This window comes from Suncus etruscus, chromosome 3 (genome assembly GCF_024139225.1).
Source record: "Suncus etruscus isolate mSunEtr1 chromosome 3, mSunEtr1.pri.cur, whole genome shotgun sequence".
NCBI lineage: Eukaryota > Metazoa > Chordata > Mammalia > Eulipotyphla > Soricidae > Suncus > Suncus etruscus.
Genome location: NC_064850.1, coordinates 151,079,939 through 151,107,098, shown reverse-complemented (window position 1 = coordinate 151,107,098; position 27,160 = coordinate 151,079,939). Strand labels below are relative to the sequence as shown.

Below are 27,160 nucleotides of genomic sequence, written 5' to 3'. Positions count from 1 at the left end.
GAACAAGCAGGACCCAGCTTCTCCGGACCCGAAAACACACCCCGGGACCATCCGTGTTCCAGCGTGGCTCTAGAGCTGGGGGCTCTAGGATGCCCGTCCCGGGTCCAGCCAGAGGTGAGTAACTCGCTGCTACTAGGGCAAGCCTTGGGGACCATTTGGGGACCGCTTTTCTCTTCCAATTCTAGAGGCTGCACGAGTGACGTGGCTGAGCGCCTGCACCCCTTCGGCCTTCCCCCAGCCCTGAGCGGCCCTTTACGACGGGGAACAGAGCAAAAGGCCACTGTGGGTGCTCAGTTTTCGCAGCCCTTAAAGGACCTTTAAAAGGAGAGATAGCACACCGGCTAGGGCGCTTGCTTTGAATGCGCCTTCTCGGGTTGGACGCCCAGCATCCCATATAGTCCCCTCACCCACCTCCAGTACCGTCAGGAGTGACCACTGAGCAAAGAGTCAGGGGTTATCCCTGAGCATCACCTGGTGTGTCCCCAAAACAAACACAAAAAAGAGCTGTGCCTTCTCCCAGTGGAGGAGAGGATGCCTTAAGCTTGTTACCTCCCAGACCGAGCACTCGGGTCTCTCTCCAAGTTCGTGGTGGTGACTGCTGGAAAAGCATTCACTGGTATTTATTTGACTGATCAAAATGCCGGGTTTGCTTCTGTATCTTAGACGGAACAAATGGGATTTGGAAGGCACAATTCTACCGTGAGGAAAAACAGATGCCCATGGTCAGAATGTGCTTTTATAACTGACTCAGAGCCTAGGAAGGAGGGGTCCACTCTTGTATTTCTCTGGCCTGATGGAGGAAAACTTGGAAACTTAACTTACAAACTGGTGACATAAGCCTGACTGCCTTTCTCACTGGGCACTAAAAATGTCAGCTTTCTCTCTGGTGTCTTTTATATTTAGATGTAAAAGAGGAACCTTTTATTGTTGTATTGTTGTTTAGTGTAACACAGTCTAAAAATGAAGGACTCATAGGTTCTTGAGCAGATACTTAACCCGCAGATCATTCTTGAAGAATTTGTGGAGGCACTGAGGAGCCCCAGAATGAGGCACTGTTCTCAAGTCTGGACATTCGATGTTGTAGACCTAGTATCTAGTTTTACGCTCATAGTTTTGATTCTTTGGAACATCCTGCTTTTTTGCCGATGAAAAGTATTGCAAGCACAGTTATTCCTCAGGTTCGGAGTAATAATAATACAGCTGGTAGGGCCTTGCAGGAGACTGGTCCGGGCTCCATCTTCAGCATAGTGGCCTAAGCACTGCCAGGAGTGACTCCTGAGTGCAAGGCCAGGAATAACCCTTGAGCATTACCTGGTATGACCCACCCCTTCCACCTCACCCCACCCCCCCCAAAAAAAAAAGAATTCCTGGAGACACTTGAGTAAGACTAGATCATGTGGTCTATTACTAAGAAGGATGCTGTGTCTGTGGTTGGTACAAGAGGTGTACTTCTGGTGCTGTGATATGATGGGTGTTCCCAGAGATAAAGAAAATGTCCAGACTTGCACAGTTTCTTACTGAAATGACATAAATAAAGCTCAATGCCAGCTTGAATAATTGCTGTTTAAGATCCACATTGTATGGTTTCTTTGCAAAAATCACATTGGCCTGCTGGTCTAGTGGTTCCGGCCACCTGCCCCTGAGGTCAACAACACAAAGTGAGGTGATTTCTGAAACAGATTTCTTTTTCTTTTTCTTTTTTTAATTTATTTTTATTTATTTATTTATTTATTTATTTTGCTCTCTGAAACAGGTTTTAACTTCAAATCTGTTCTTTTCCTCCACAGGTTTGTGAGTTTAGCTAAGTTCATGGCTGAATTTTCTACCAGGGGTAGACAAGATAATCCCTTTTCCAGAAATCTTGTTTCTTGGTCTAATGCTTTCATGATTTTTCAAATTTAGACTCATCTTCCTTTCTTTGGAAATATTTACACAAATTTGATTCTGTACTTCCTCTTCCATATACTAAAACTTATCAATCCAGACAGTGTAGGCAAATTCTCTTATTACCAAAAAAATTGAGAACTTGATCTTGAAAACAAATTGGAGTTGTCCTATTGTTGAACTCCACTGCTTTTCCAACACTGTAGACTATGACTGAACGTGACATAACCAGCCAACCATCCTCAAGTACTCTCTTATGCTACGTTCTATGAACCTATTCCCTTGCAATTAGTCTTACTGTTCTTTTCATACCAGTTTTGGAATAATTTTTAATTCTTTTCTTGCCATCGAATTGAATCATTGCCTTAAGGAGTTCTCACAAGGGGCCAGAGTGATCTGATAGTACAGTGGTGAAGGCTCTTGACTTGTATGGACACAGCTGACCTCACTTCCATACCAGGCATCACCTATACAGATTCTGAAGAAGTCCAGGAGTGATTCCTGAGGGCAGAGCCAGGAGTAAGTCCAGAGGACAACCATGTATATCCCCAAAAAGTAAAATAAAGAGATTTCCCATTGGCTTTGGAGATAATAGGTTGCATTGAGCAGTAGCCTTTCTAGTTTTAGTTAATAATATATTTAGTTATTGTGTTTATAGCTACTGGCCACTCAAAATCTTTGTTTTCATCATTTTTGTAGAGCAGGAGTGGCCTCTAAAAGAAGGCAGCAGGAGTTGGGTAGAGCAGCAATAGATGTTAGTGGGGCTGGTATCACCAGGGGCTGGCTTTGGTGTCCCATTGAACCCTTGAGTTTAGAGAGTCCTTAGAGAGTCAGTTCACCAATCTCATTCTCAAGGTTTCCCAGCCAGCAGGGAGTTCTTCCCTCATTTTCATGGAAGGCCCAGATCATATGCCAGCATTTAGCTAGCAGGTGGCTAGAAGGGAAGTGGGTCCAAGGCTGTTGGCAATGCCTTTGCTATATCTGGGAGAAGAGCATGGAAGAAAGTGGTAACCACCAGAAGAATGTGTCACTAATGTGGTCATAACCTTCAGTGACACAAGACATCTGGCCTAGAACAAGTCTTTTGAGCTGTGTTGCCAGGGACAGTGCCCCTGACCCAAATCCAATTTCCTTTTCTTTATCTGCAGAAGTGGGTAAAAGACCACTGTGGACCGGCCAGGTCTCGGAGTCCTGATAAAGGGATTCTTCTCTCAAGGGCAGGGCACTGCTTCCTTGTGTGGGCCTCAAGAGTTCATACACCTTCATTTGTCCTAGGCCATCTTCATAGAAATTCAATTCTGTCCCCTTACTTAGAACAAGCTAGGAAAAGGCAAAAAGGCAGAGGAAGCTGCCTCTTGATGGACACGCCTAGGTATTCAGAGAACCTACTGAGTGAGACACAGCATGTATTTGGGTGCTCATTGGAGTGTGCTGAGATGTGTAGTTCACATTTGAAGCTGGGATGTAGAGAGAATAACTTGAAGAAAAGATCCTGGGAAGCAGAAATCTGGCCAGAAGGCCAATTTATTTCTGTGCTCCCGAGAGGATAGAAAGTTAAGGATATTCTCCTTTAGCTCATCTATAAGACTGGTAGTCTCACCATAACTCCACTAAGGCCATGGCTGGAGCAAGTATTAATCAGGCAAATCTGTATGTGTGAAGTGAAGTCCCTTGGCCTTAATCTACCCATAAAAACACAATGAGAACTCTAAAGGAACACAAAACTAGGGAACATGCTCATTAGCAGAGGAATTTTTGCCAGGCCAAATCATGGACAACTCTTGACTTCCTTTCTAAATTCTTTCAAGCAAACAACTCTCCAAAAATCTTGCTTTCCAAGAAATTTTGCTTGTTAGAAAATGCTTGGTGATTTAATTCAGTTTGGAGTATAAGTGAGTTGATTTTTCTGGGAGGAGAGATCTTTGAAAAATACAGCATCCTACATCCTGCAAGGCAAAATTCCTCACTGACTAGCCGATGATTTTTTTTTTTCACTTTCTGAGAGACAGAGAAAGAGGGAGTGGGAGAGAGCTCCTCACAACCTGTGAAAATACTTTCCTCTATGGTTTTTCTTCTCCTTTTTTTATCTTTTGTTTAGTTTTCAAACTGATGTGTACAAAGGAAATAAATCAGTAGCATAGAAAAACCATCTGGAATCCATCGGCCAGCCCCCAGCTGACCATCCTGGTGGATACGCCCTTCGGATTGGAGAGAATGAGCTCCCCACTGACATGATACTGTCTATGGGGCTACCAAGGGCCTTCTAGAAGACACTTTATTTATTTTTGATGAAAGAATAATATTGACATATAATTTCTTTGAGGAAGAATGGATTATCATAGTTTAATGAGCATGAAGCAAAAAACCTCCGAGGTAATGACTCTGGGGTGAATCTAAGGAAATGGGAGGCCTAGACTATGTACCTCTCTGAACATGCAGACATAAAATCCTCATTCAGGTAGGGCACAGAGAAATTGAAGGTGCCAAGCCATTTTAGAACAACTTGTGAAGGCAAGAAAGAATTCTGCAAACAGAGTCAGGCCTGTCCAGAGCAGCTCTGTAGCAGTTGGACAGTTGGGGGACACTGTAGAACATCTGTCTCTCTGTGTGCTCCCAGTGTGCATGTCTGGCTTATAGAGATGGAGAGCATGTGCTAGTACACAAGCCATAATGTTCAACTTAGGGCTTTATCTTTTTAAGCATTCAAGTAGAAATTCAACATTGATCAGACCTCACTAAGACAAGACAGAGGGTATGTCCTGGCAGCTTTTTTCAGTGCAACATCTGTCTGTGTCCTCATATTCTGTTTATGGGAAATATCTCCAGCTTCCAATAGATACCAGGTATCAGGGCACCAGTGGGTAGCTGCAGGGACTCTCAGAGCAAAACCCTGTCCCACAGTGATTGGGCAACCAGACAACCTCAAAAGATAGAAAGTGCTGCTAAAGAGAGACCTTATGCTGGTCTGGCAACACATCTGTAGCTAGGGACAAGTGAAGAATTAACTATGGACAATGAGCCACCCCTAGCCTGGGAGCCCTGGGAGGAATCCCTGGGTCTCCAGCTGGCTGTACTTGGAGAACCACCAGCACACAGACCAGAAAGGTAGTGCTTTGTGCACAATTGACCAAAGTTTAATCCCGAAACCTTGAGCACCTCCAGGAGTGATCCTTGAGCCCAAAACATAAAGTAATCCCTGAGCATGGTGGGTATAGCTGCAAAACAAAATATGCAAGAAACAGCAGCACAGATATTAGCCTAATGGTGCTACTGGTGTGACAGTCAGGATTTGGCAGAAATAGTCACAGGTGGTGATCCTCACTGACAGAAAGGAGTGGTCTCCTGGAGGTTGGGATCCTCTTCCCTCTCTGTAGGGAGAAGCTGACTTTCTTTGCCTGCTGTTCTGTTGTAACTTGCAGTGACAGTGACTGCATTGTTGTTCACTGCCCTCAAGGTTAGGGTTGGGAAGGGCTACCACAGGGGAGCTTTCAGTTTCCCCCAGCAAACTCAGAAATAGTGTTACCCTGCTCTTATAAGGTGGGAACCCAAACTTCACCCTGAGAGTTATCTGATGACTTATTAATGTTCAGATTTTCCCTACCTGACTCAGAGCCTGAGGTTCCGAATGGGTTCTACTTTCTCCTGATGTTCAGAGAGCAAGCTACTACCTAGTTTTGCAAAACACAGATGCTTTCATATTAGGTAAAATGTGCTAACACTATGCTCCTAGTTTTATTAAGGAAGGGAAATGATAAACCAGGTTAATGGGCAAGTATAGTCACCTCAGGATGGGTGATTTGGGTGGGTCTATGGCACATTTTTCACTATTTTGTTTGTTTATTTTTGTTTTGGGGCTACACCTGACCACACTCTGGGGTTACTCCTGACTCTTGTATTTAGAAATTACTCCTGGGAGGCTCCGGGAACCATCTAGAGTACTGGGGATTGAACTCAGTTCAGCCGTGTGCAAGGCAAATGTTCTACTTGCTATGCTATCACTTGGGTCCCATGACTTTCACTATTTTTATGGTGCTTAGTTTGTTATTATCAGGAGTATTAATTTTCTCTGTTTTCTGGTTGTTTTGGCACTGCCCAATCATTTTAAGTCGTCTTCATATGCAGGGAAGTGTAGGTAGGACTCCATGGTAGGTGGGACTTCATGCCATCTATAGTTGGTTGTTTAATTGTTCTCTGATTTTCTCTCATTTTCTTGTTGGAGAGAACCACACTTTGTGGTGCTTAGGGATTACTTCTGGCTCTGAGCTCAGAAATCACTTCTGGTGGGCTCAGAAGATCATATAGTATGTCAGGGATCAAACCCAAGTTGGCTGTGTATAAGACAGTTGCCCTACCTACTGTACTATCATTCTGTCCCCTGCTCTTCACTCCTGAGGCCCTTGTTCAGTGTTTGTCCCTCAGATACTCATCTCCTGTTGTCAGGTCTACAGCAAAATCTAAAGTTTTGCCTGGAGGGAACCTTGAGGGTAGGAAACTGCCTGGTTTATAGGGAAAACTGAGGTGTAGAAGTTTCTTCATCAGGTGTGATAAAGCATTCCCAAGAGACAGGCAACACTGCAAACCAATGTGGTAAAGATAAAAGTTTTTGCTTTTAGGTCATACTTGTCAACTTTTGATCATGACTCTTCTGGTGATGTCATTGAGTTTATCTGCAGATGTGCCATGATGAGTTATTGGGACAAAAATCCCTGAAAGGGGGTTGGGTGTTCTAGAGATTTCCTGAGTGCAAGTGGGTGTGGCTGTGGTGTGGGCAAGGAGCAGCCACTAGATAAGAGTGCTTGGCATGGGAGAGGGGGTTTGTGGAATAGCTGAGGTAGCTGTGGGCGCTCTCTGCAGTGGGAGAAGTGGCCACTCTTAATGTTGCTCCTTATGATGCCATGATGAGATGGTGAGTTTTCCCCCCTGGGACCACAGGACGTGGTTTTGGGGTGGGAATCACTGCAGGGATGTAGCCCTGACCTGGCTGCAATAATCCCCACAATAATCCTCACACTATTCCACACCATGGAATTAAGCTTGGGATGTGGATTCTCTCTTCAGTGCTTCAAATAAAGAATATACAGAAAAGCAGGAACACAGGACTGGAAGGATATTGGCAACCTCATCTTGTGACACGAGTCTTCAAAAAGTCACTCTAGGCACAGAAGAGAGAATTCTACTGTGGTGCTTACTTCTTGTAAAAAGACTACAGTTTATCTTTAGAAATGGTTTGCTGCTGGGATTGGAGTCAGTCCATGGCTTGTTGTGCATGATGCCAACCCTAGTTTAAATTCTCAGCAGCACATATGACTCTCTGGGCACTACCAGATATAAGAATAAGCCCTGAGCACTGTCACATGTGACCCCAGATCTAGTACAAATATAAATAATTAATTAAGGTAGTCACCTGGTACAGAGAAATGTTTCAGGGTTTGTGGCACTTGCCTTACACGTGGCCAATTTGGTTCAATTCCTGGTACCATATATGATGCCTGAGCCCTACCAGGAGTGATTCCTGAGCACAGAGCCAGTAGTAAGCCCTGAGTGCCTCTGACTGTGGCCCTCAAACAAAAAAGAAGTGGTGTGTAGCATGAGAGAAAATTCTAAATTGGTTACAGAAAATAATACAAGGCAGGTTGGATTTCACTTGGGACTTGTAGGGCAGACAAAAATTAAGTAAAAATGGAGAGTAGCCCAGTGTGCTGACAGCTCATGGGAGTGTGGCACACACACATAAACAAACATATACAGATATATGCATACACAATACACAAGCCACCACCACCAGCAGCAGCCACAGGGTAATTTGGTCAGACCTCTTGTTTTCACTACCTCCATTGCCAGACCTCACTCCAGACAGGTGGAGAACCAGTATGAGGAGGGCTTCCCTCTCCCCAAGGTGGGGAGGTGCCCCTGGTATGGGTAAACCTCTACCAAGGGAGACATGGAGCTAGAGTTTTCATGGATACCTCGACTGTGGAATTCAGAAGTGCCCTGCAGGTTCCATTCTCCTGCATCAACCTGCCTGAGACCTAATCTGATTGCCCCCTTTGAAGTTAAAGGAGGTGTCAGACTTGACTCCCCAGGCCTCCCTGAACCTTGGCCGCTGACGCAAAATCCACTGCAGTCCAGAGGCAATTCTGCAGTTCTAGGTAGGATGCAGATTTCTGCTCATTATAGCCCAGGACACTGGAAAAAAAAAGAGAAAAAAAAAAAGTCTCTCTGAGAAGAAGCGATTGGTCATCACAACCTGAAGTCAGAGAATCTAAAGAATGTGGATACAGGTATCACATCCCATGGATAGGAAACAGTTTGGAGTGTATTCACCCATGGACTATTTAGCCTTTTGTTTTTTTCAGGAACTATCCCCCTCTGTACTTCAATTTGTGCCTCAGGAATGAGATTCAAATCAATAGGTTTATATTTTCTACCCCCCAAAATGCATGCACATGCCCATATCACTAGAGAACAGCCATTTGTCTTGCACCAAATTAGGGGTTGTTGTACACTGTATACTCAAAATGACTTCAATTAACTCATTGGATCTTAATTAGATCTTTAAGTTATTCCAGTCAATTAAATTTAAAATTGAACCCACTGAAAGCCTTATTTCCAGGAGGTCAATGGGCATGCTTCTGTAGACTGGGAAGTCTCAGGTTAGCAGGAAAAGGATAAAAACCTTTTTTAAAATAAAATCCCGTGGATTTATGGAAATGCATAGGCATAGGAGGGTCAAGTTCTTCAGCTCATATCTCATGAATGCCTTCAGGCTGGCATCACAGGGCTCACAACACTGATTCAGTTTTGGGGTCCAGTAAAATCTAGCTAAGATTCTTTTCTTTCTTGAACTTATGCAAAAGGCGGACGCATTTCTTTCTTTCCCTGGTTCCATGTGCTGCTGATCACCATCAAAGTAACCCAGAGTCCACCTGGACCCTCATGCGGCACCCATCTCTGGGCTCTGCCTCTCCCTCACAGACCTCAGGGCTGGGGGAGACGGTTCCATTCTTGTGGCTGTTCCACATCTCACTGGGAGGTGTCAGAAGTCTGGGGGACCCTATTCTGGCCTCTGTCCAAAGTTTTGTTGTGATAGACTACTTCTCACTGGCGCTGTCTCACTGACCCTGTGATTTGCCCACCCTCCATGCAGAAGAGATGGGATGGGCAGGTTGGCGTTCCTCAGAGCCTTGAGATTTCCAGCTGGAAGCCTTGATTCTGAGAGTCATGAGCTTTGGATGATCACAGGCCATGGACACGGAATCCTTGCAGGCTCCCAATTCCCCCATAAAGTGCCAGGCACTGAGCAAGTTGGTTGGGCACCTAGGCCTTTAAGCTGCTTCATCAAAAGGTCTCAGTGCCTTGGGCTCCTTCTCCAGTTTTGCGGCTGTTTTTTCTCTGATGGTGATTCATCATCACAGAGTTCCTTCCTTTTATGTCTTCGCAGGAACCCGTTCTTCATCCCCCAGCTGTGATTTGGCCTGGAACAGCAGGGAAGCCTAAACCAGGGTCTTTGTTTTCCCTGGGAATGGACGTTCCGAGGGCGCCCTCTGCTGGACTCTGGAGCTAAGCATCTGTGGATTCCCAGTGATGGCCACGGTGTTTAGCACTCTCCCCGGACGCTCCCTTTGGAACGACACCCTTCACCAGCATTACAACTACGTGGGCAAGCTAGAGAACAGGCTGAAAGATGAGGGGAGTACTCTCACCACCGTGCTCTTCTTGATCATCTGTAGCCTCATCGTCTTGGAGAACCTGATGGTTTTGATTGCCATTTGGAAAAACCATAAATTTCACAACCGCATGTACTTTTTCATTGGCAATCTGGCTCTTTGTGACCTGTTGGCTGGTATTGTCTATAAGGTCAACATTCTGATGTCCGGCAAGAAAACGCTGAGTCTTTCTCCCACTGTCTGGTTCCTCCGAGAAGGCAGCATGTTTGTGGCCCTCGGAGCATCCACGTGTAGCTTGCTGGCCATTGCCATTGAGAGACACTTGACCATGATCAAAATGAGACCTTATGATGCAAACAAGAAATACCGGGTCTTTCTCCTAATTGGCATGTGCTGGCTTATTGCCTTCTCGCTGGGTGCCTTGCCCATCCTGGGCTGGAATTGCCTGCACAACCTTCCTGACTGCTCCACCATCCTGCCTCTCTATTCCAAAAAGTACATTGCCTTCTGCATCAGCATCTTTACGGCCATCCTGGTGACCATCGTGATCCTCTATGTCCGCATCTACTTCCTGGTCAAGTCTAGCAGTCGCAGGGTGGCCAGCCCCCAGAATTCTGAACGGTCCATGGCCCTGCTGCGCACCGTGGTGATTGTGGTGAGTGTGTTCATTGCCTGTTGGTCACCGCTCTTCATCCTCTTCTTGGTGGATGTGGCCTGTAGGGTGAAGGAGTGTCCTGTCCTATTCAAGGCACAGTGGTTTATAGTGTTGGCAGTGCTCAACTCTGCTATGAATCCAGTCATCTACACACTAGCCAGCAAGGAGATGAGACGGGCCTTCTTCCGCCTGGTGTGCAACTGTCTCATCCGGAGCAAGGGGACACGCTCCCTTCCATCTCAACCTGCTCTTGATACTAACAGGAGTAAATCCAGCAGTAGCAACAACAGTAGCCCTGCATCAAAGAGCAAGGAAAATCTCCCCAAGACAGCTGCTTTGCCTTGTATCACCATCACCGACAGAAACAAAACCCTGCAGAATGGAATTCTCTGCCAGTGAGGACATCAGCCTCAAGAAACCGGAGCTTTAGCTCCGTGTGTTCAGATCCCAGGGTGGGCAGTGTTCAGCTCTGCAGCTCCATTCTTATTTATGATCTGCCTCACCCCAGTGAGACAGTGTTTCTAGAGCTAGAACCCACCCATAAATCATTCGGGCCAACTGCAGGTCTGACCATCTCTCAAGGTGGAATCCTAGAGCTCAGTAGCCCAATTGAGTGTAGACAGCATGTTTTGACAGTGTGGGTTCAGCATCTTGAATGTATCAAGTTGCTGACATGTCACCAGCTTCCCTCCCTGAAGCTCACCCCCCCATTTTGATTGCTTCTAAAGAGTGAAGGGTGTAGCTTGCAAGATGAATCACGTATTTCTCAGAACAGAAGGGTGATATGTTGATCATTTTCCATAGAACAAGCCTAGAATATATGCTTCAACACATATATATATTGCCATTTCTGGTATGGAGCACTGAGTCTCAAGCGTCTGCCTTCAGTTCACATATATGTGAACTATATGTGTACCACAAAACTGTACCCCAACTGATGATTCTAATACATCTGACTGAACCTCCAAGAACATGGAGATGACCGCAAAGTAGCTGGACATGCTACTTCCAGTTTATATGAATTCTCGGGTGAAACATGTATTGAAGGCCTGGCAACAGAGACCGAATCAGGGTCACTACTTTTCATCTGCCCTGAATAAGTACAAGTTCCTTCAGAAGTTGATTTACTGGCTTGTTTCTATGGTCAGAGATTCTCTAACTCACAGAGAAGTCAGCCACAGTTTGCCAAGGGCCTGTGAATCAACCAAGCAAAGAATACTCTCAGGAGAAGGAGGAAGTCAACCATAGGGATTGACCTGCTCAGGTCACAGGAAGCAGTGCTCTGTGTAATGCGATAGTTTCTGTTGAATTAGGAGAGGTTTACAAGTTCGCATTGTTGAGTTTAATTCTTCCAAGAAAATGAGCAAGTAAATATGTACCTTGTTGTCATAACCATTTATCTGGGACTATCAGCAGATTCTTTGGCTTTCTGAAGCAACTGTCAGAGCAATTGAATTGTCAGTGTGGAAAAGTGATCTGAGGATTGCATATCCATTAGAGATATAGTGATGTGCAAGTGATATCGTCTTCTTGCTTTCAACACAGGTTCAACCTGTCTCCTTTGTTTACTTTATAAAAGGGTTCCTGAGAAGGTACCTATATTCCACACCACACAGGTACTGGTCAAGCTCTCATAGGTACTGAAGTGACATGTTTAGTTTTTTATTTTTATTTTTTTTTTGGTTTTTGGGCCACACTCATTGATGCTCGGAGGTTACTCCTGGCTATGCACTCAGAAATCATTCCTGGCTTTGGGGCACCATATGGCACACTGAGGATTGAACCTAAGTCAGTCCTGGGTCAGCCACATGCAAGGCAAACTCCCTACTGCTGCACTATCACTCCGGCCCCAACATGTTTAGTTCTTTGTAAAAAAAAACACAACAACAACAACAACAACAACAAACCTCTTCCAAAAGAGTCTCACGGAAACCTTCCACCAGAGACCCTGAAGATTCACAGGTTCTGTGACATTTTTTTTCTAAGTACAAACTAAGAATAGCCTTATATTCTAACTTTTCCCACAGGAATGATCTTATTTGTTATCAGATACAAGTTCCTTTTTATTTTTATTTTTATTTTTATCTTTTTGGTTTTTGGGCCACACCCGGCGGTGCTCAGGGGTTACTCCTGGCTGTCTGCTCAGAAATAGCTCCTGACAGGCACGGGGGACCATATGGGACACTGGGATTTGAACCAACCACCTTTGGTCCTGAATCGGCTGCTTGCAAGGCAAAAGCCACTGTGCTATCTCTCCAGGCCCCAAGTTCCTTTTTATCAAGGAATATTTCCATGGTAACTGGTCATCTCCACCTATTGACCACACACTTTCCTTATTTTTATTATCTATGAACAAATAAATACATTTATATAAAAATGCTTGTCAGTGGCATTTTGTTACCTGTTTGCATCACAGAAAAGTAGGTTATTTTCTTGTCAAATAACATGAGAAATCTGAAGCATTTCTCAAAAATCTAAGCAATAAAGTTCTAAGTAGAAAAAAATTAATTAAGAAAATTTATCAGCAGAACAAAAGTTTAGGTGTTGCCTTTTTGATTAGCTCAAAAAAATGAGTTAGAACATCTATGATAGTTCTTATTGGCACTGGGAGCACTCTGTTATATTAATTACACTGTGTACCATAGTCCGAATTCTCTCAAGATTATAAACATCTTTCCCAAAGCCTGAATTAAAAATATTCTGAGACAAATTGTGCATATTTAACATATACAAGAAAAGAATAGTATCAAAGGGCACATTTTTCATGAGCCTTTGGGATAACATTTAGAGTGGAGCATTTGAAAGCCCAAGAGAAGCTGCATTAGATCTCATTCTGTTGGTAAATGAACTTACATGTCTAATATGTTTGTTTAAATAAAAAAGAGATAAAAGGGTACAGTACGAAAGCATTTGCTTTGCACCCAGCCAACCCAGGTTCCATTCCCAGCATCTGATATAGTCAATCCCCTGAGCACTGTCCAAAGTGATTTCTGAGTGCAGAGCCCTGAGCGTTGGTGGGTGTGACCCGAAACCAAAAGTAATTTATTATTTAATTAAAAATAAAGCCAGTTGTCTTTGTATTAACTGCGTTGGGGTTTTTGTGGGAGCTTGTTTTCACTGGGGCCACCCTGGTGGAGTGTAGACTGGCAGCCTGGCTATTTTCCCTGGAACCAAGAATTAAACTACTTTCAGAATGACCCACCACCTTTATCCACACCTTCTATTAATAGGCAAGTGTCCTTTTAGTGAAATTCTGGTGGTCTGGTCTATCTTACCACTTTTTATATGTCAAACTAGTTGGGCAAAGATCAATTGATTGCCCTTTGATAGGGAGAGAATCACAAGTTTGTGATATTGTTGTGGTATTCAGTGTGTGTTCCAAACAGAAAGACATTTGGTTCTGCTCTATTTGCTACAGAAGTGAATGTCAGAGCTCATCCTATTTTTTCATTTGAGTTTTTGATACTGTTTTATGACCACAGACAGGAGAGTGTTTGTCCTGATATTCTTGTGGTGACATTTATGAAGAAATGTCCCCAACACTATCCAAGACCTCAGCCTTTAGTTTTTTCCAAAGTCAATTCCAGTGTTGAGGGTTAGACTTCTGTCAAAACTGAATTTACATTTCAAGTCCTGACAAATTAGATCAGGTCTTGCTCTGGCTGTTTTGAAGTTCCTTGAGGGAGAACAGAGTACCTGCTATCTATAGAAAGGTCCCAAGAGTCTCTGTTCTTTGCCAGCCCATCCAATTATCCACCATTCAAATGAGAGACTTTTCACAATACTTTATTGCCAACAGACTTACATGGACAGTCATTTAAACAACAAACTATTTAAAAAAGCAGTGTCTATCTATGCCCTTAACCATTGGCAATGCTGCACTGGTACAGAGCCTTTCACAGAAATGTAATAGGTGTGTTTTATAGAAAACTGCTAATTAAATTACCAAGTCCATGCTCTTAAATTGTATCTATGGGTGCAAAACTTTAACACCCAAGTGTTGTCAGTATCTAAGTCAAAAATCAAGAGGGTTGCTACATAATCAGAAATGCACACATTGCTATTCTGAAAACGAAGGCACATTTTCCCATAACTGATGATGAGTGCAGCATTGCCTAACTGTGTGTTATCTCTTCTTAGATGCTGCAGTAGTAACACAGAGGAATGCCATGGGCCACCTCTGTAGAGCTGCACTAGGTTTGTCCTCAAGGGCTTCAAACAGAAACCACATCATTTCCCAAATGAGTAAAGTGGATTCATGGAAGATGAGGAGGAAATTGAAGCCAGTTCTCTTCATCCTTTGATGTATCCAAATCTTCAAATGTTGCACAAATAAATTAGGTGTGATCATTTTGCATGGAGCAAAGATTAGGAAACTTGAAACTGATTTTGGTTTTCCACTCCTTTTGGGATTTTCAAAGGTAGATTCTATTCTACTCCAAAATAAAAAGTAGTGAATAGGCAATAAAACAGGACAGGAACCTTTACAGTAATTCTTTTGTTTCACAAAAGTAATGGAAAACAAAACACAAGCTTTCAAACATATTTATCATCATGTATGATTTGTCATCCAAATGCTTTTTAAAAAGTAATAAATATCTTATTATTACACTTTAAATTTACATGAAGTTCTCTCCTAATCCTTAGATTTAAACATCAAAAGTTTAATTCTGAATACAAACAAATTCACATACTTAATTTTACAATATTTATTCAGGAACAAGTTATATTCAAAAGTCGAATGAACAGAGAACATTCCATTTGCAGCTGACACATAGTTGTTACAAAAGTTAACTCAGTGCTAAAGATGCATTTGTTCATTAATTTCTGCTTGGTTACTTGTCACTTGATTTGGTGGTTAGAAACTTTGGTGTGGTAAAACCATCTCTCCTGTGTACAGATGAAGTCCAGCAAAAAAAATCAGGGCCTAGACTGCCTCTCATGTATATTTTCTACCTACATTATTCCAAGGTAAAACAGCAAAATAGAAACATAAGCTTGTATAAGATTTCATTCCCTTCACTTTCTTCTATAAGAATCTTTCTTCCTGTCCTTAGGAAGGATCTTTATGTGTTTTAGACCTATGGGCTGCATGTATTCAGGGCATCTGTGAAAGCAGGTGAGAAGACCCACTTTCACTGAGCTAACCTACTGAATATTGTGTGCTAGAGAAGTACCTGACCTCCTTCTGGGCCCAGTTATTCATACACTGCCATTCCTCTTGCTACACACTTCACAAGGCCTTCAGAATTCCAGAACCCCCAGGGCAAGAGCAGCATGTGTCCTGTATGTGATGTTGGGATGAGAAAGCAAGGTGGCTGGTTCAAGGCCAATAGTGGTTCTGCAGATGTAGCTGCACCCTGAAGACTAAGTTCACCTCCCAAACACACTGTGGTGTGCCACCTCTGGTATGTTGCCCCTTTATTTCTGACTTCACTGGCCTTCAACTGATGTGAGGTGCTGAGCAAAGCTACATGCTACTGGGTAAATACTGGACTTAAGTCTAAAATTGTAATTTATCTTCCATTCTTTTTCCTTTGACCTTCTGTTATCCGACATTCCTGTTTCTCCTGCTGGCTCTCCTTCCTGTCTTGCTACCATTTTTCTCTCCACCTCCAGTCCCATGGCCCTCTTGTCATGTCCCTGGGTCCTTGGTGTTGGAGTCCCACATCTCAAAACATTTGGGACTCTCCTGTGTCTATAGATATCAGGACATGTCTGTTCCTAAACCAATATCTAACTGTCCTTGCTAGTTAAACCAAGACCCAAAAAGGAACCTAAAGGTACAAATTGCACAGCCAACCTGCTTGTGCATACAGACAGACAGACAGATGTGTACCTGTGTTATCAATGCAGGTAAATTGTGTGTGTGCATGTGTGCACAGATGCAGTTGACATTCACAAGTCCAGGTATAAAGTTGCATTTTTCTGACTGTTATAAAATGTGCCAGTTTTAAAACTGTGCATTTGTTACTTGCAAACCTATAAATATGTATAAACCCCAATATAAATTAAGTATGGCTGACATGGCATTTTATCTGTCAGCATTGATTTGCAGGGAGTTATAAATGCCTATTTGTCCTCCACTTTTAAACCCACAGCATGGACTATGAGATTTATGACTCAGAAGAGCATGAACACATGATCCATACATTATAGTAGAAAGGCTATCAGTAAGAAGCAGGGAAGGCCTGGCAACTCATAGCTGAGAGTTGCCCCCGCAGTCTAGATTTCACATATGCATCACTCCCAATTGATCAGAATGAAATTCTCTGGTGTCATTCAGATTTACCGAACCAGATAGCCTCTGACATCATCCCTCTACTCCATGACAGCCAAAAATACTGTCCTCTGCCTCTGGGAAGAATGCCCAGGAGGACACAGGCTCCCCAAGGCATGGTGGCCTTGCTCTAGTGATTGCCAGATGGGTAAATGCCACCCCTCTCACCACCAACCCAATAAGATAGCCTGGTATGGATATAACCTTGTTCTCCTAGGAAATTAGCTACTCACATCCTGGTGAGCTTCCCAAGTTTGTCAGCTTCTCTTCCTGGGTTCCTCATCAAAGGAAACCATAGCACTCAGGTTCTCCTATGTGTAAAAAGGCATAAAATCATGTTCTCCTCAGCGTGAATAACTCTTGTCCTTGTACACATTGCAAAAGACTGGCACATCAATGTTCAAACCCATAGAGGAAGAACTTGATGGTTTTCTTTTGAAAGTGAGCTCCATACTATAGCAAAAGGACCCTATAAAACCTGCCTTTGGTTAAAGTTTCAGCCACAAGTTCTGTGTCTGTAGCTTTCTGCAGGCCCCTTCCGCCATGCTGTTCCCTAGCACTTCCTGGGTGTCTGTGTCCTGGGGAGGAGTAACCTTCTAGGCTTACAACATAACCCTGATCAACTCTTTTTACTTTTTACTTCATCTTTTCCAAAACTGAACTGGAAAGTTCTTTGAGAGAAACATAATTGTATTCTGAAACCCAAGACAAAAGCGACTATAGGCTCCAATCTCTTTTCACTTCTCTTGTTACCAATCAGATTGGGTATGTTCACAAAAACAGTCCTGAACAGCACCCAAACACTGCTAAAAGGGCTCACCTAGAAGAGGACTTGACCAAGTAGCACCTTGTATGACTAGCCCTCTTCCAAAGTGTTCCCACTATCAGATAGAACTAGCTGTCTGAACATCTGTGGGTAAAAAACAAACAAACAAACAAACAAAAAAAACCATAGGAAACAATCATCCTTGATTCTGACCTAAGTCCCCCAAGATCAAGATCCCACGTAACAGACATATGCTCTGGTTCCATGTGGCAAATTGTGACTCAGACATACAGTGATAAATTAGGGTCCTGTGATTCTGTACTGCCAGAGCATAGCCCAGGATGGCCTCTCATGTGAATACACATTGATTGACCTTCACAAGGCAACAGAAGCAGTGAAGTAAGGGCCAGGATCTCTGTGAAGCATTCCCTGGAGGAGGAGCGGCCGACATTCCATGCTCTCTGAAGGAAATGCTCCATTTCAAGAGTTGGAACATCCTTAGGATCCCTGGGTAACTCACACATAGGTGACACTCACGAGCTATGTCCCAACAATGGGGGTTCTGAGGAACACACTTCAAGTGTTTTTGGCTACCCCTCACCCCCCTGCCAACCTTTCCTTATATGTTAGGCTTTTTTTTCTGCACCACAAAGCTTCAAAAATAGGGGGTGATGCCCTGAAGACCACAAAAGTGGTTAAGCTGAGTTGACCAGCTATACTGAAAACCCCAGATAGCTTTCACAAAATCTTTACTCAAGTGAGACAGGAGTCCAGACTCAGCAGGCACCCTTGCCTTTGGCCTTTCAAATAGAGCCTAGGTTTTAGAAGGGGACCTGTTGGCATAATCTGTTTATCAGATTGTCTCGAAGCTGACCAGGGCTCTTGGTGGTCCTTGAGCATCAAAGCTGACAGACAGTAATGAGCAGCCCCAGAGAGATCCAAAGAACAATAAGGGCTGCAAATGCCTAGTTAACTGCAACAGCATTAAAGGTGGTAGCAGATAAAGGGGTCTCCCAGGCCACTCTGCAAAAGGGTCATGCTAGGAGTACTCAGCCCACTTATTGCTCCCAGCAGGCTCAGAAGCTGGGGTATAATAGTGAGATGGGCAGCAGACATCCAGGACTCTAAGAGGCCAGGAAACTAGGTGCAAAGAAATCTCACCTGGGAATGCTGCTCTGCAGTATCAAATGCAAAAAAGGCTGGAGATATAGCCTAGACTGAAGTGCAACCCAGGAAGCATTATTATACAGAGTAGGGTTAAGACCCAGAATTATGCCTGGGTAGGACTACAGTTCTAGCAACTGTGAAAAAAGGGACCCCACTGGGACAGAGAGATCTCCTGTTGTGTCTGCCTTTGAATGCATCGCTCAGGGCATGCTGTGATCAAGCACAGCCTTGCAGGTTTCTCTGCTTTAAGGCAGGGCACTGTTTGAGCCTCAGTTTCCCAGCTTGATATAGAAATTTACTGTGAGAACCATAGCAAGGCCCTAGAAAAAAGAGATGAGGTGACTATGAGATTGAGCACACCTCATAAATGGGAGGAGAGGAAGATTAAAATCACTGTCATCCATCAAGCTCCAAGCTGCTCTGATGGGTCAAAGAAACTGCCTGCTTCCTTTCCCTTCTGGCACTGCTCCATCATAAGCATTCCTATTGTTCGAGCTATAAAATATATATTTTGAATTAATATTAATACACAATTTGATCCCTCCTCTCAATTTTTGAATTTTCTCAAGGAATTTTCATGCAAAAGCCCAGCAGAGAGATACATAAATAAATGTTTCCTAACTTTTCAAGAGAAAACGAAATCAGTGTTGGGACTCACTAGTCTTCATTTTCATTTTTCCTTTTGCAGTTATGCTTGTCATTGATTTGGTCTCACATAATCAGCCTTCAAGATCAAAAGAAAAGAGATCTTATGCATGCTTACATATGTGCCCAAACACACACAAACACACACACTCACACACATACATACCAGGGAGTCAGATATCTACTTAAAAAAAATCTGCAGGTCTCTAGGAGGCAGAGCAAAACCTATCATTCCAAGTCCCCCAAAACTAGTGTGGAAGTCACTGATTCCCCTATATGCTCCCTTCTTCTGGATGAGTGAAGTTTCTTGAGATCAACACTGTTCCAGACAATAGAGTGTGGGCTATATCAATTATAGACATTTCCACAGAGTTCCATTCCATCTCAAAACATACTAGAGATTGAACTCACTACCATATTGGATTCTATGAGCTTTCAAAGGTCAAAAACTCTGAAGAAAGATATATGGATCCATCATGATTAAGTTAACTCTACCTATCTTCCTATCCTGGCCAAACACACATGTACATGCACACCCTACAGAACTTTGCATATAAGTGCTCATTAGAATGTTAAAATATCTACCCCTAGTGTCACAATCTGGAAGCATCAATTAATGTTATGCAACACTATATGTGTGCAGAGTGATTTCTCATGCACTGATCAAGAGGATGCTATGCTATGAGGTTTTCACTGGAAGAAAGACCCCTCTGGCATAACTGAAATGATGCCAACAAATGATAAATCCTATATTTTAAAAAGGCAACACCTGCCAATATATGACTATCTCAATCTAGATTTTTTTAAATTACAAACATGATTCATTTCCTAACACCAAATAACCCATCAAAAATCACAGTGTTTTATATTAAAGGATAGAGCCAATACCAATTGTTGCATGGGCCATTTTCACAGAGAAACTAGGAAAAAAACACTAGTCACTTTACTTATAAACCAGCCTAAGAGCATAACCTCTACTTGATTCCCAAAACTTGAGTGCTGGTCAGCAGTTGCAGATACCCAATAACCTGCAACCACCCCATTGGCAAGAAGCACATAGAAATCAAGACTTTGCCTCCCTATTCTTATTATTAGACAAATCTTATTCTGTTATTAGACAAATCAAAACAAGCAAAAGTCTTTCCAATCTTGGTCTTAATCAGAGAGACTTATTTTGTGCTATGTTTAGCAGTAAATCAGGTTCCTTCAATCCCTAGACAACTGAGGTCAGAGTGAACAGTATTTCCATGCTCTGCATGCCCTAAATCTGCTACAGCAATACTGATCTTTAGTATACCTTCACAGACTGTCTAGTGCTGGAAACCCAGATGTAACACAGCAAACTAGGACATAGAGAAGAAGATGCAAAATTCCCAAGGAGAACTGGCCATAGGACCAGTGCCTCAATGGCTATGTGCAAATCTTGACCTTTGGGGACAGCGTTTGCCATATTCTATTCCAAGTCCATGTCTATTTCCTTTCTCCAGCCTACTTGTACTCCAGTACTGTGCTTGTTCCATTGCCAACAACACCTTCCTAGTGGAATTTCCCAGAGGAGAGGGTCTATTAAATTAAGTTCTTAGCCTCAACAATTACAGTCAGACTTTTTTTTCCATTGAAAACATAAAGCACAGGATGTTAGTCTTACATCTATCTTAGTCTTAAAAAATATAAATATAGTGGGATCATTTGTACAGAATGTATAGGTATGTACACCTTTGATATGCACATGAAAAGTTGGAATAAGTTTCTGAAATTTTCACTTTATGAAAACCTGACTCTGCATTGTTTATCAGAGCGAATCTGCAAACGAATGTCCTATTCACTTGGCCCTGTACCCTTCTGCAGAAGGGACTTTTCCTGCCGATGGTTGCCAGGTCATAAAGTCAGGTCCTCCTCTCCACAGGCTGCTGGAGGCAGAGTTCGCTCCCAGCAGAGACAATGGGCAGGGTGTTCTCCAGGTGATGGTTGATCAGATGGCTGATGCTGTCAAAAACTCTATCCTTCGTCCGGATCTACATAGGGTAAGGAGGAAAGTTTATCATAACTCATTAGAAGGAATGACCACACACCTAGTTTATTTATTTTTTTATTTATTTAGTTATTTTTGTTTGGAGCCACATCCAGTGGTGCTCGGGGGTTGTTCCTGGCTCTGCACTCAGAAATCACTCCTGGCAGGCTCAGGGGACCATATAGGATGCTGGAGATAGAACTTAGGTTCATCCCAAGTTGACCACATGCAAGGCAAAGCCCTACTACTGTGCTGTCACTCCAGGCCCCAAACACACCCAGTTTAGAGTAAGCTGACCATCCAAAATGGTCAGAAGGAAATATATAACTTTACTATGGTCCTGAAAGCTTTCTCTGATTTCAGAAAGTGTTTCTATAAAGTTCCTTTGTCATGGTCAACCAGCATCCTTTCTTTTGCCCCCCCCTCCCAGAAACCCCTGCTAAGCCATCCTATATCACATCTGGGATCTCTTGTTTTCCTTCATCTAACCAGGGTTCCTCAAACTTTTTAAACAGGGGGCCAGTTCACTGTCCTTCAGACTGTTGGAGGGCCATATTATAGTAAACACAAAAATTATGAACAAATTTCTATGCACACTGCATATATCTTATTTAGAAGTGAAGAAACAAAATGGGAATAAATACAATATGTGGCCCGTGGGCCGTAGTTTGAGGACCATTGAATCAATCTGAGGGGAAAAAGAGGACACTAATATCAAAATAAAAGAGGAGACCTAGGTGTCAAAAGATTAAATAAGGAATATTTTGAACACCAAATGCCCACAAATTTGATGATCCATTTGACTATATTGGGCAATCCTATAAAAGACATGACTTGCCAAAGGTGTATAAGACATTGATGATCTGAAGACCTATCTCTGTTAAAGAAATTGTATTAATAATAAATGCCTCCAAACAAAATAGTGGGTTCACTGGTGAATTCTAACATTTAGAAAAGAAATTGTGAGCTGGAGTGGTAGTGTAGCAAGTAGGGTATTTGCTTTGCACGTGACCAACTTGAGTTCGATTCCCTAGCACCCCACATGGTCCCCCAAACCTCACAAGGAGAGATCACTGAGTACAGAGCCAGGAGTAAGTTCTGAGCACAAATGAGTATGACTCAAAACACAAACAAGCAAACAGGAAAGAATAAATCATACAAATTCTCTATGATATCATTTAACAGATAGAAGTAGAGATATGCTCATTTTATAGTACCTAAGAGTAAAAGAAAGATATTATAAGAAAAGGAAAATACCTTTGTTTTATGTGGGCATCGAGACAAAAAAAATCTCAAAGAAATTTTGGCAAATAAAATCCATTATATGTAGAAAGAATTATGACTCCACATGCCAAGTAGGATTTAGTTTATATATGCAACAATGAAAAATCAAACAACTACTACATCATATCAACAAGGAAAAGGAAAAAAATTCCATGATAAGGTTAAGAAATGGAGAAGGGCCCAGTTAGTTTCATGGATCACTTCTATGAGACTAAAGGACTCCCTTCCATAAACTGCTTCTCAAGAAGCCACAAAAAATGTTGTATTTAGACACTAAAGGAAGAAACCAATTACTGGCTCAGTCCTAAAGTTATGACCACCAGAAATTCCCTACCACTAGAGCCCTAAAAGAGCTGCTAGAAAGACCAGGCCTAGGATGCAGACCCAGGAAAGACGCGGTCATTCTAGAAAACCTGACACGAAGAAAATCCAAGAGGAGGGAGGAAAAGTGACTTGTGGCCGTGGGCTCTCAGTGAGACTGTGCTCCTGCGCCCTCTTCTGGAAAGCAGAGCACAGTGCTGAGACTTTCCATTGGGCCTTGTCTGCCCCAGACAACCCAAAAGTATACAAATATACAGTCCAGGACTGAGGTGGAGGAGGAGGCCCCAGCGTACTTCAAGGTCCTATCTTGTTTTGGGGGCATGCTTTGAGATGGACAGAGACATTAGCCATATAAATTAACCAATCATGGGGGTGATACTGACTACAGGATTGTGAGAGAATGGGCAGTTGATCAGCCCGTTGGGCTAAGAATTCTCTCCGGCAATTCTCAGAGACAAAAGAGATGAGGACTGGCAGGTCCAGCTCACGACATGAAGCTCAGCACAAAGAGTGGTGAATAAGGGAAGTAGAAAGCCTGTCTCAAATACAGGGGTATTTCTTTCCCCCTGACCTTTGTCACAGCCAAACTTGCCTTCAGGGAAGAATCCAGAGAATGTTTATCCTAGCAAATTAAGCAGGATGCCTGGCAAGAACTGAGGCAGTAGAAGAGCAAGGGTGATCTAAGATAAGAGGTGCCCAGCCTGAGACCAAGTATCCTCTTAGTACTTCCCAACCTACAGTTTTATTCCTTAACAAAATTTCCCTTAAGAATCTCCATTCTTGGGGCCAGAGAGATAGCATGGAGGTAAGGTGTTTGCCTTGCATGCAGAAGGACAGTGGTTCGAATCCTGGCATCCCATATGGTCCCCCGAGCCTGCCAGGAGTGATTTCTGAGTGTAGAGCCAGGAGTAACCTCTGAGCGCTGCTGGGTGTGACCCAAAAACAACAAAAAAAACTCCATTCTTTTCCACCTCACTTCCAACACATATATGCACACCCAAATACATACTACACACCAGACCTACATACACAGACCACACACACACACACACACACACACACACACACACACACACACACACACACTTCAGTCTGTATTCAAATGCCAAGAAAGACCAAAAGTAAAGGTCTTCTATTACAGCAAAGTAGACCACCTTAGAAAATCAATCCTACTTCTTGCTCTTAAATATTAGAGGACAATTAAGAATGCCAGCCCTGGGCCAGAGAGATAATGCAGTGAATAAGGCACATGCTCTGTACACTGCTGATCCAGATTCAGTCCCTAGGACTGCATATGATTGCCTGGACCCCAGCATGAGTGATACCTGAACACAGTCAATAGGAAGCCCTGAGACCACTGCAGGTAGCCTAAGATCCCAAAACAAAACAAAACAAAAAGAACATCATAACAAAATCTATTTGGACATCTTAACATCTTATTCCAAAAAGTAAGTGGGAAAACAGACAAATTAATTTAAACAACTCATATTAATAATATAAAAAGGCAAATAGATATGCCATCATTCAAAAAAGGAAGATACATGAAAAGTAAAGCAACCATAAGTCAACAACATATATATATATATATATATATATAATTTTAAAAGTGAATAAATATCATGTTTATAGATCAGGAGAAAATATTTTGAAATAGTAATACTCTACTCAGAATTATCTGCTGACTGGCTGACTTAGCACAGTACAATAAAAATCACATTTCAGGGGCTGGAGTGATAACGCAGCAGTATGCCATTTGCCTTGCACACGGCTGATCCACAATGGGCCTCTGTTTGATACTAGGCATCCCATATGGTCCCTCAAGACAGGAGCAATTTCTGAGCTCATAGTAAGGAGTAACCCCTGAGTATCACTGGGTGTGGCCCCAAAACAAGCAAACAAAAAATCATATCTCAATTCTTTTTTTTTTTTTACATTTCAATTCTTATAGAAATTGACAGCTAATTCTAAAATCCAAATGGAATTTTAATGGTTCTTGAATATTCAATTTAACCTGAACAAAATGGAAAAGCTTATTCTGACTTAAAAAAAAACAAAACCTTAAAACTTCAACATCTCCCGCAAAACTAAGACATTAAGTTTAACATCAGACTGATCCTTCACACAGTGATAGATTACAGCAACTTGAACCAAAGCCAAAAGAGAAAAAGAAAAGCAAACCCCAGGGATCTGATTTGAATTCTTAGATATTCTATTTGGGGAGAGCCTTGCAAGCTGTGTTCAGGTAGTCAAAGCCACACCAAGGCTGGACAGTGTGGGATGAAGCACTATTTGTGCTAGAAAGTGTTGGGGCCTCCAGAGTTAAATCAGAGGAGTTTGGGGGATAATATGGAGTTTGGGATTTAATTCATGGCTTTGTACATGTAAGGCCTGCACACCTGCCACCTGAGCGATCTCCCTGACTCTTGATTGTTCTTTGGCCTTCCATTTGTCTGACTAGCCTCCATTTATCCTTATTAATTCACCTAATATTGTTGGACTGGAGAGTGAGGACAGAGGGTGAAGTAGCCTTGAACATGGCTGACCCTGATTTGACCCTGGGCCCATGAGGAATGATTCCAGAGCACAGAGATAGGAGTAATCCTTGAGTGTGGTTTAAAAAACAAACACCCCAAATCTACCTTACATTATTGTTTCTCCAATGACACCTGGTTTTTTTGTATTCAATTACTAGATTTTACCCATTACTCCTTTAGTTCTTTACTTTAATCAGCTACACACTTGTCATGCCCCATAATTATCCCTTCGTCTCTATTATCAGTAATACAATGGGTTTTCCCCAAAAAGGTTGCTTTGTTATGCTTTTCATCTATTTCCTTGCTTATCTTTACTGAAAGTAGAGTATTGAAGCTCCATGTTGTTAAAACTTTTCTTCCTTTAATTCAGTCCTTTAATTTACTTCATATATTTAGATGATATGCTATTAGGTGTGCACATGTTTATAATTATCATAGCTTTTTAAAGTCTTATGCCTTTCATTAATGCATAATGTTTTTCCTCTCTTAAGCTCTTATATAATGTCAATAATGTTTTTTATTAATATGGCTTCCCTTACTGCCTTTGAACTACTATTTACAAGATTATTATTTTATATATTCATGTTCAATTTACTTGTGTCTTTAGATTTAATAAAAATTTTCCATAGATACCATATAAATGAATCATTAAAAAAACTTTTAAAAAGGACATCCTGTATTTTATCTTGGCTTTCCAAAGTCATGGTCACAAGTCCCTTATCAGAGGTAATCAATGATGGTGGTTCAAAACTTGATGCACCAGAGATGTGGGTTAATGCTGCAGCCAATGTGTCCACTGTCCCTTTCTCTTAATTGCCTCTGAGCTGATGGTTGGAAAGAATCAACAGCAACAAAAGAAACAGAAGCCAGAGACCTAATAGCATCCAGGCTTTTAGATTTAACTAAATCCATGGTAGAAGGAACACCTACATGTTTAAAAGTAATTCTAGCTTTTTGTTCCACATATCTTAGTTGACCTCTTTCTTTTGGCTGATAAAAACATATGCAAATAAATCCCTGTCCCACCAGCTCTACCTGTGCGCCCAGAGCGATAAATATAAGACTCAATGTCCTGTGGAGGAGAACTTCGATCACCAGGTCCAACCTCGAGCAGCCACATTTGTTGCCACCAAAACTTTGAAGCTACCTTCTCTAAAGCCATTGAGTATGATTTTCTCATTGAGACTGTGTGAGATCTCCATGTAAACACTGAGCATCCTGTTTTATGTGTGGATTCATTGCCATTTCAGTTGCATTCTTTTTGGTTTCACAGAAAATAACAGCCCGTCCTTCAGATCCACTGTAGACTTGAAACACATCTCCAATTACTGCCGGCCTCTGAGACCAATGACACTGAATGGACAAATGTTCCACAGTAGTTGCAGCCTTTTGAGTCATTTTTCCAACAAGGACAACCTGTTCATATCTAGATTTCATGTATTTTTTTGCAACTTTGTATATCCACTGTGGGCAAGTTGCAGAAAAAAAGTCTCAGAATTGTCTTCAGAATCAGTTTTGTAAGATTCATGAATAATAACTTCAACTTGTTCAGCAAAACCTAAATCTAACATTAGATCCAGTTCATCAAGTACAGCATGGCGCAATTTAGAAAGATCTAATAGGCCACTCTGCAGATGGTCTTTGATACGACCTGGTGTTCCAACCAAGATGTCAATGCCATTTCGAATATGGTTAATTTGGCCTTGATATGATGTTCCACCATAAAAACATGCCATACTGAATTTCCTATTTATATCTTTGAAGTCTTTGGCTACTTAGTTTGCCAGTTCCCTTGCAGGAGACAAAACAAGTATCTTAAGTGAGTGATTTTTTAAAAATCGTTTCTTGATTTCTTTGGAGCCGTTCAATTAAGGGAATGACAAAAGAGAATGTCTTTCCTGTTCCTGTATGTGCTTGAGTAATTAAATCTTTTCCTTCATATACAG

General features: G+C 42.3%; 2 protein-coding genes across 2 annotated transcripts in view; one reads left to right on the top strand and one right to left on the bottom strand.

The window, feature by feature from the left end:
* The first annotated feature begins 43 nt into the window (after positions 1–43).
* On the top strand, positions 44–10,622 carry S1PR3 (sphingosine-1-phosphate receptor 3). The gene is made up of 2 exons (XM_049769568.1): positions 44–114; positions 9,326–10,622. The coding sequence occupies exon 2, from the start codon at positions 9,469–9,471 to the stop codon at positions 10,603–10,605; it is 1,137 nt and encodes a 378-aa protein (XP_049625525.1). The 5' UTR covers positions 44–114; positions 9,326–9,468; the 3' UTR covers positions 10,606–10,622.
* A 9,549-nt stretch (positions 10,623–20,171) lies between these two features.
* SHC3 (SHC adaptor protein 3) overlaps positions 20,172–27,160 on the bottom strand; it is a 168,558-nt gene continuing 161,569 nt past the window's right edge. The window contains exon 12 of the mRNA XM_049769558.1: positions 20,172–21,079. Coding sequence (XP_049625515.1) covers positions 20,951–21,079 — 129 coding nt within the window. The 3' untranslated portion in view covers positions 20,172–20,950. The remainder of the gene's footprint in view (positions 21,080–27,160) is intronic.

What these genes read in the sequence shown, in the direction of transcription:
- S1PR3 (XM_049769568.1), top strand. Translation starts at nt 9,469, where the DNA reads ATGGCCACGGTGTTTAGCACTCTCCCCGGACGCTCCCTTTGGAACGAC.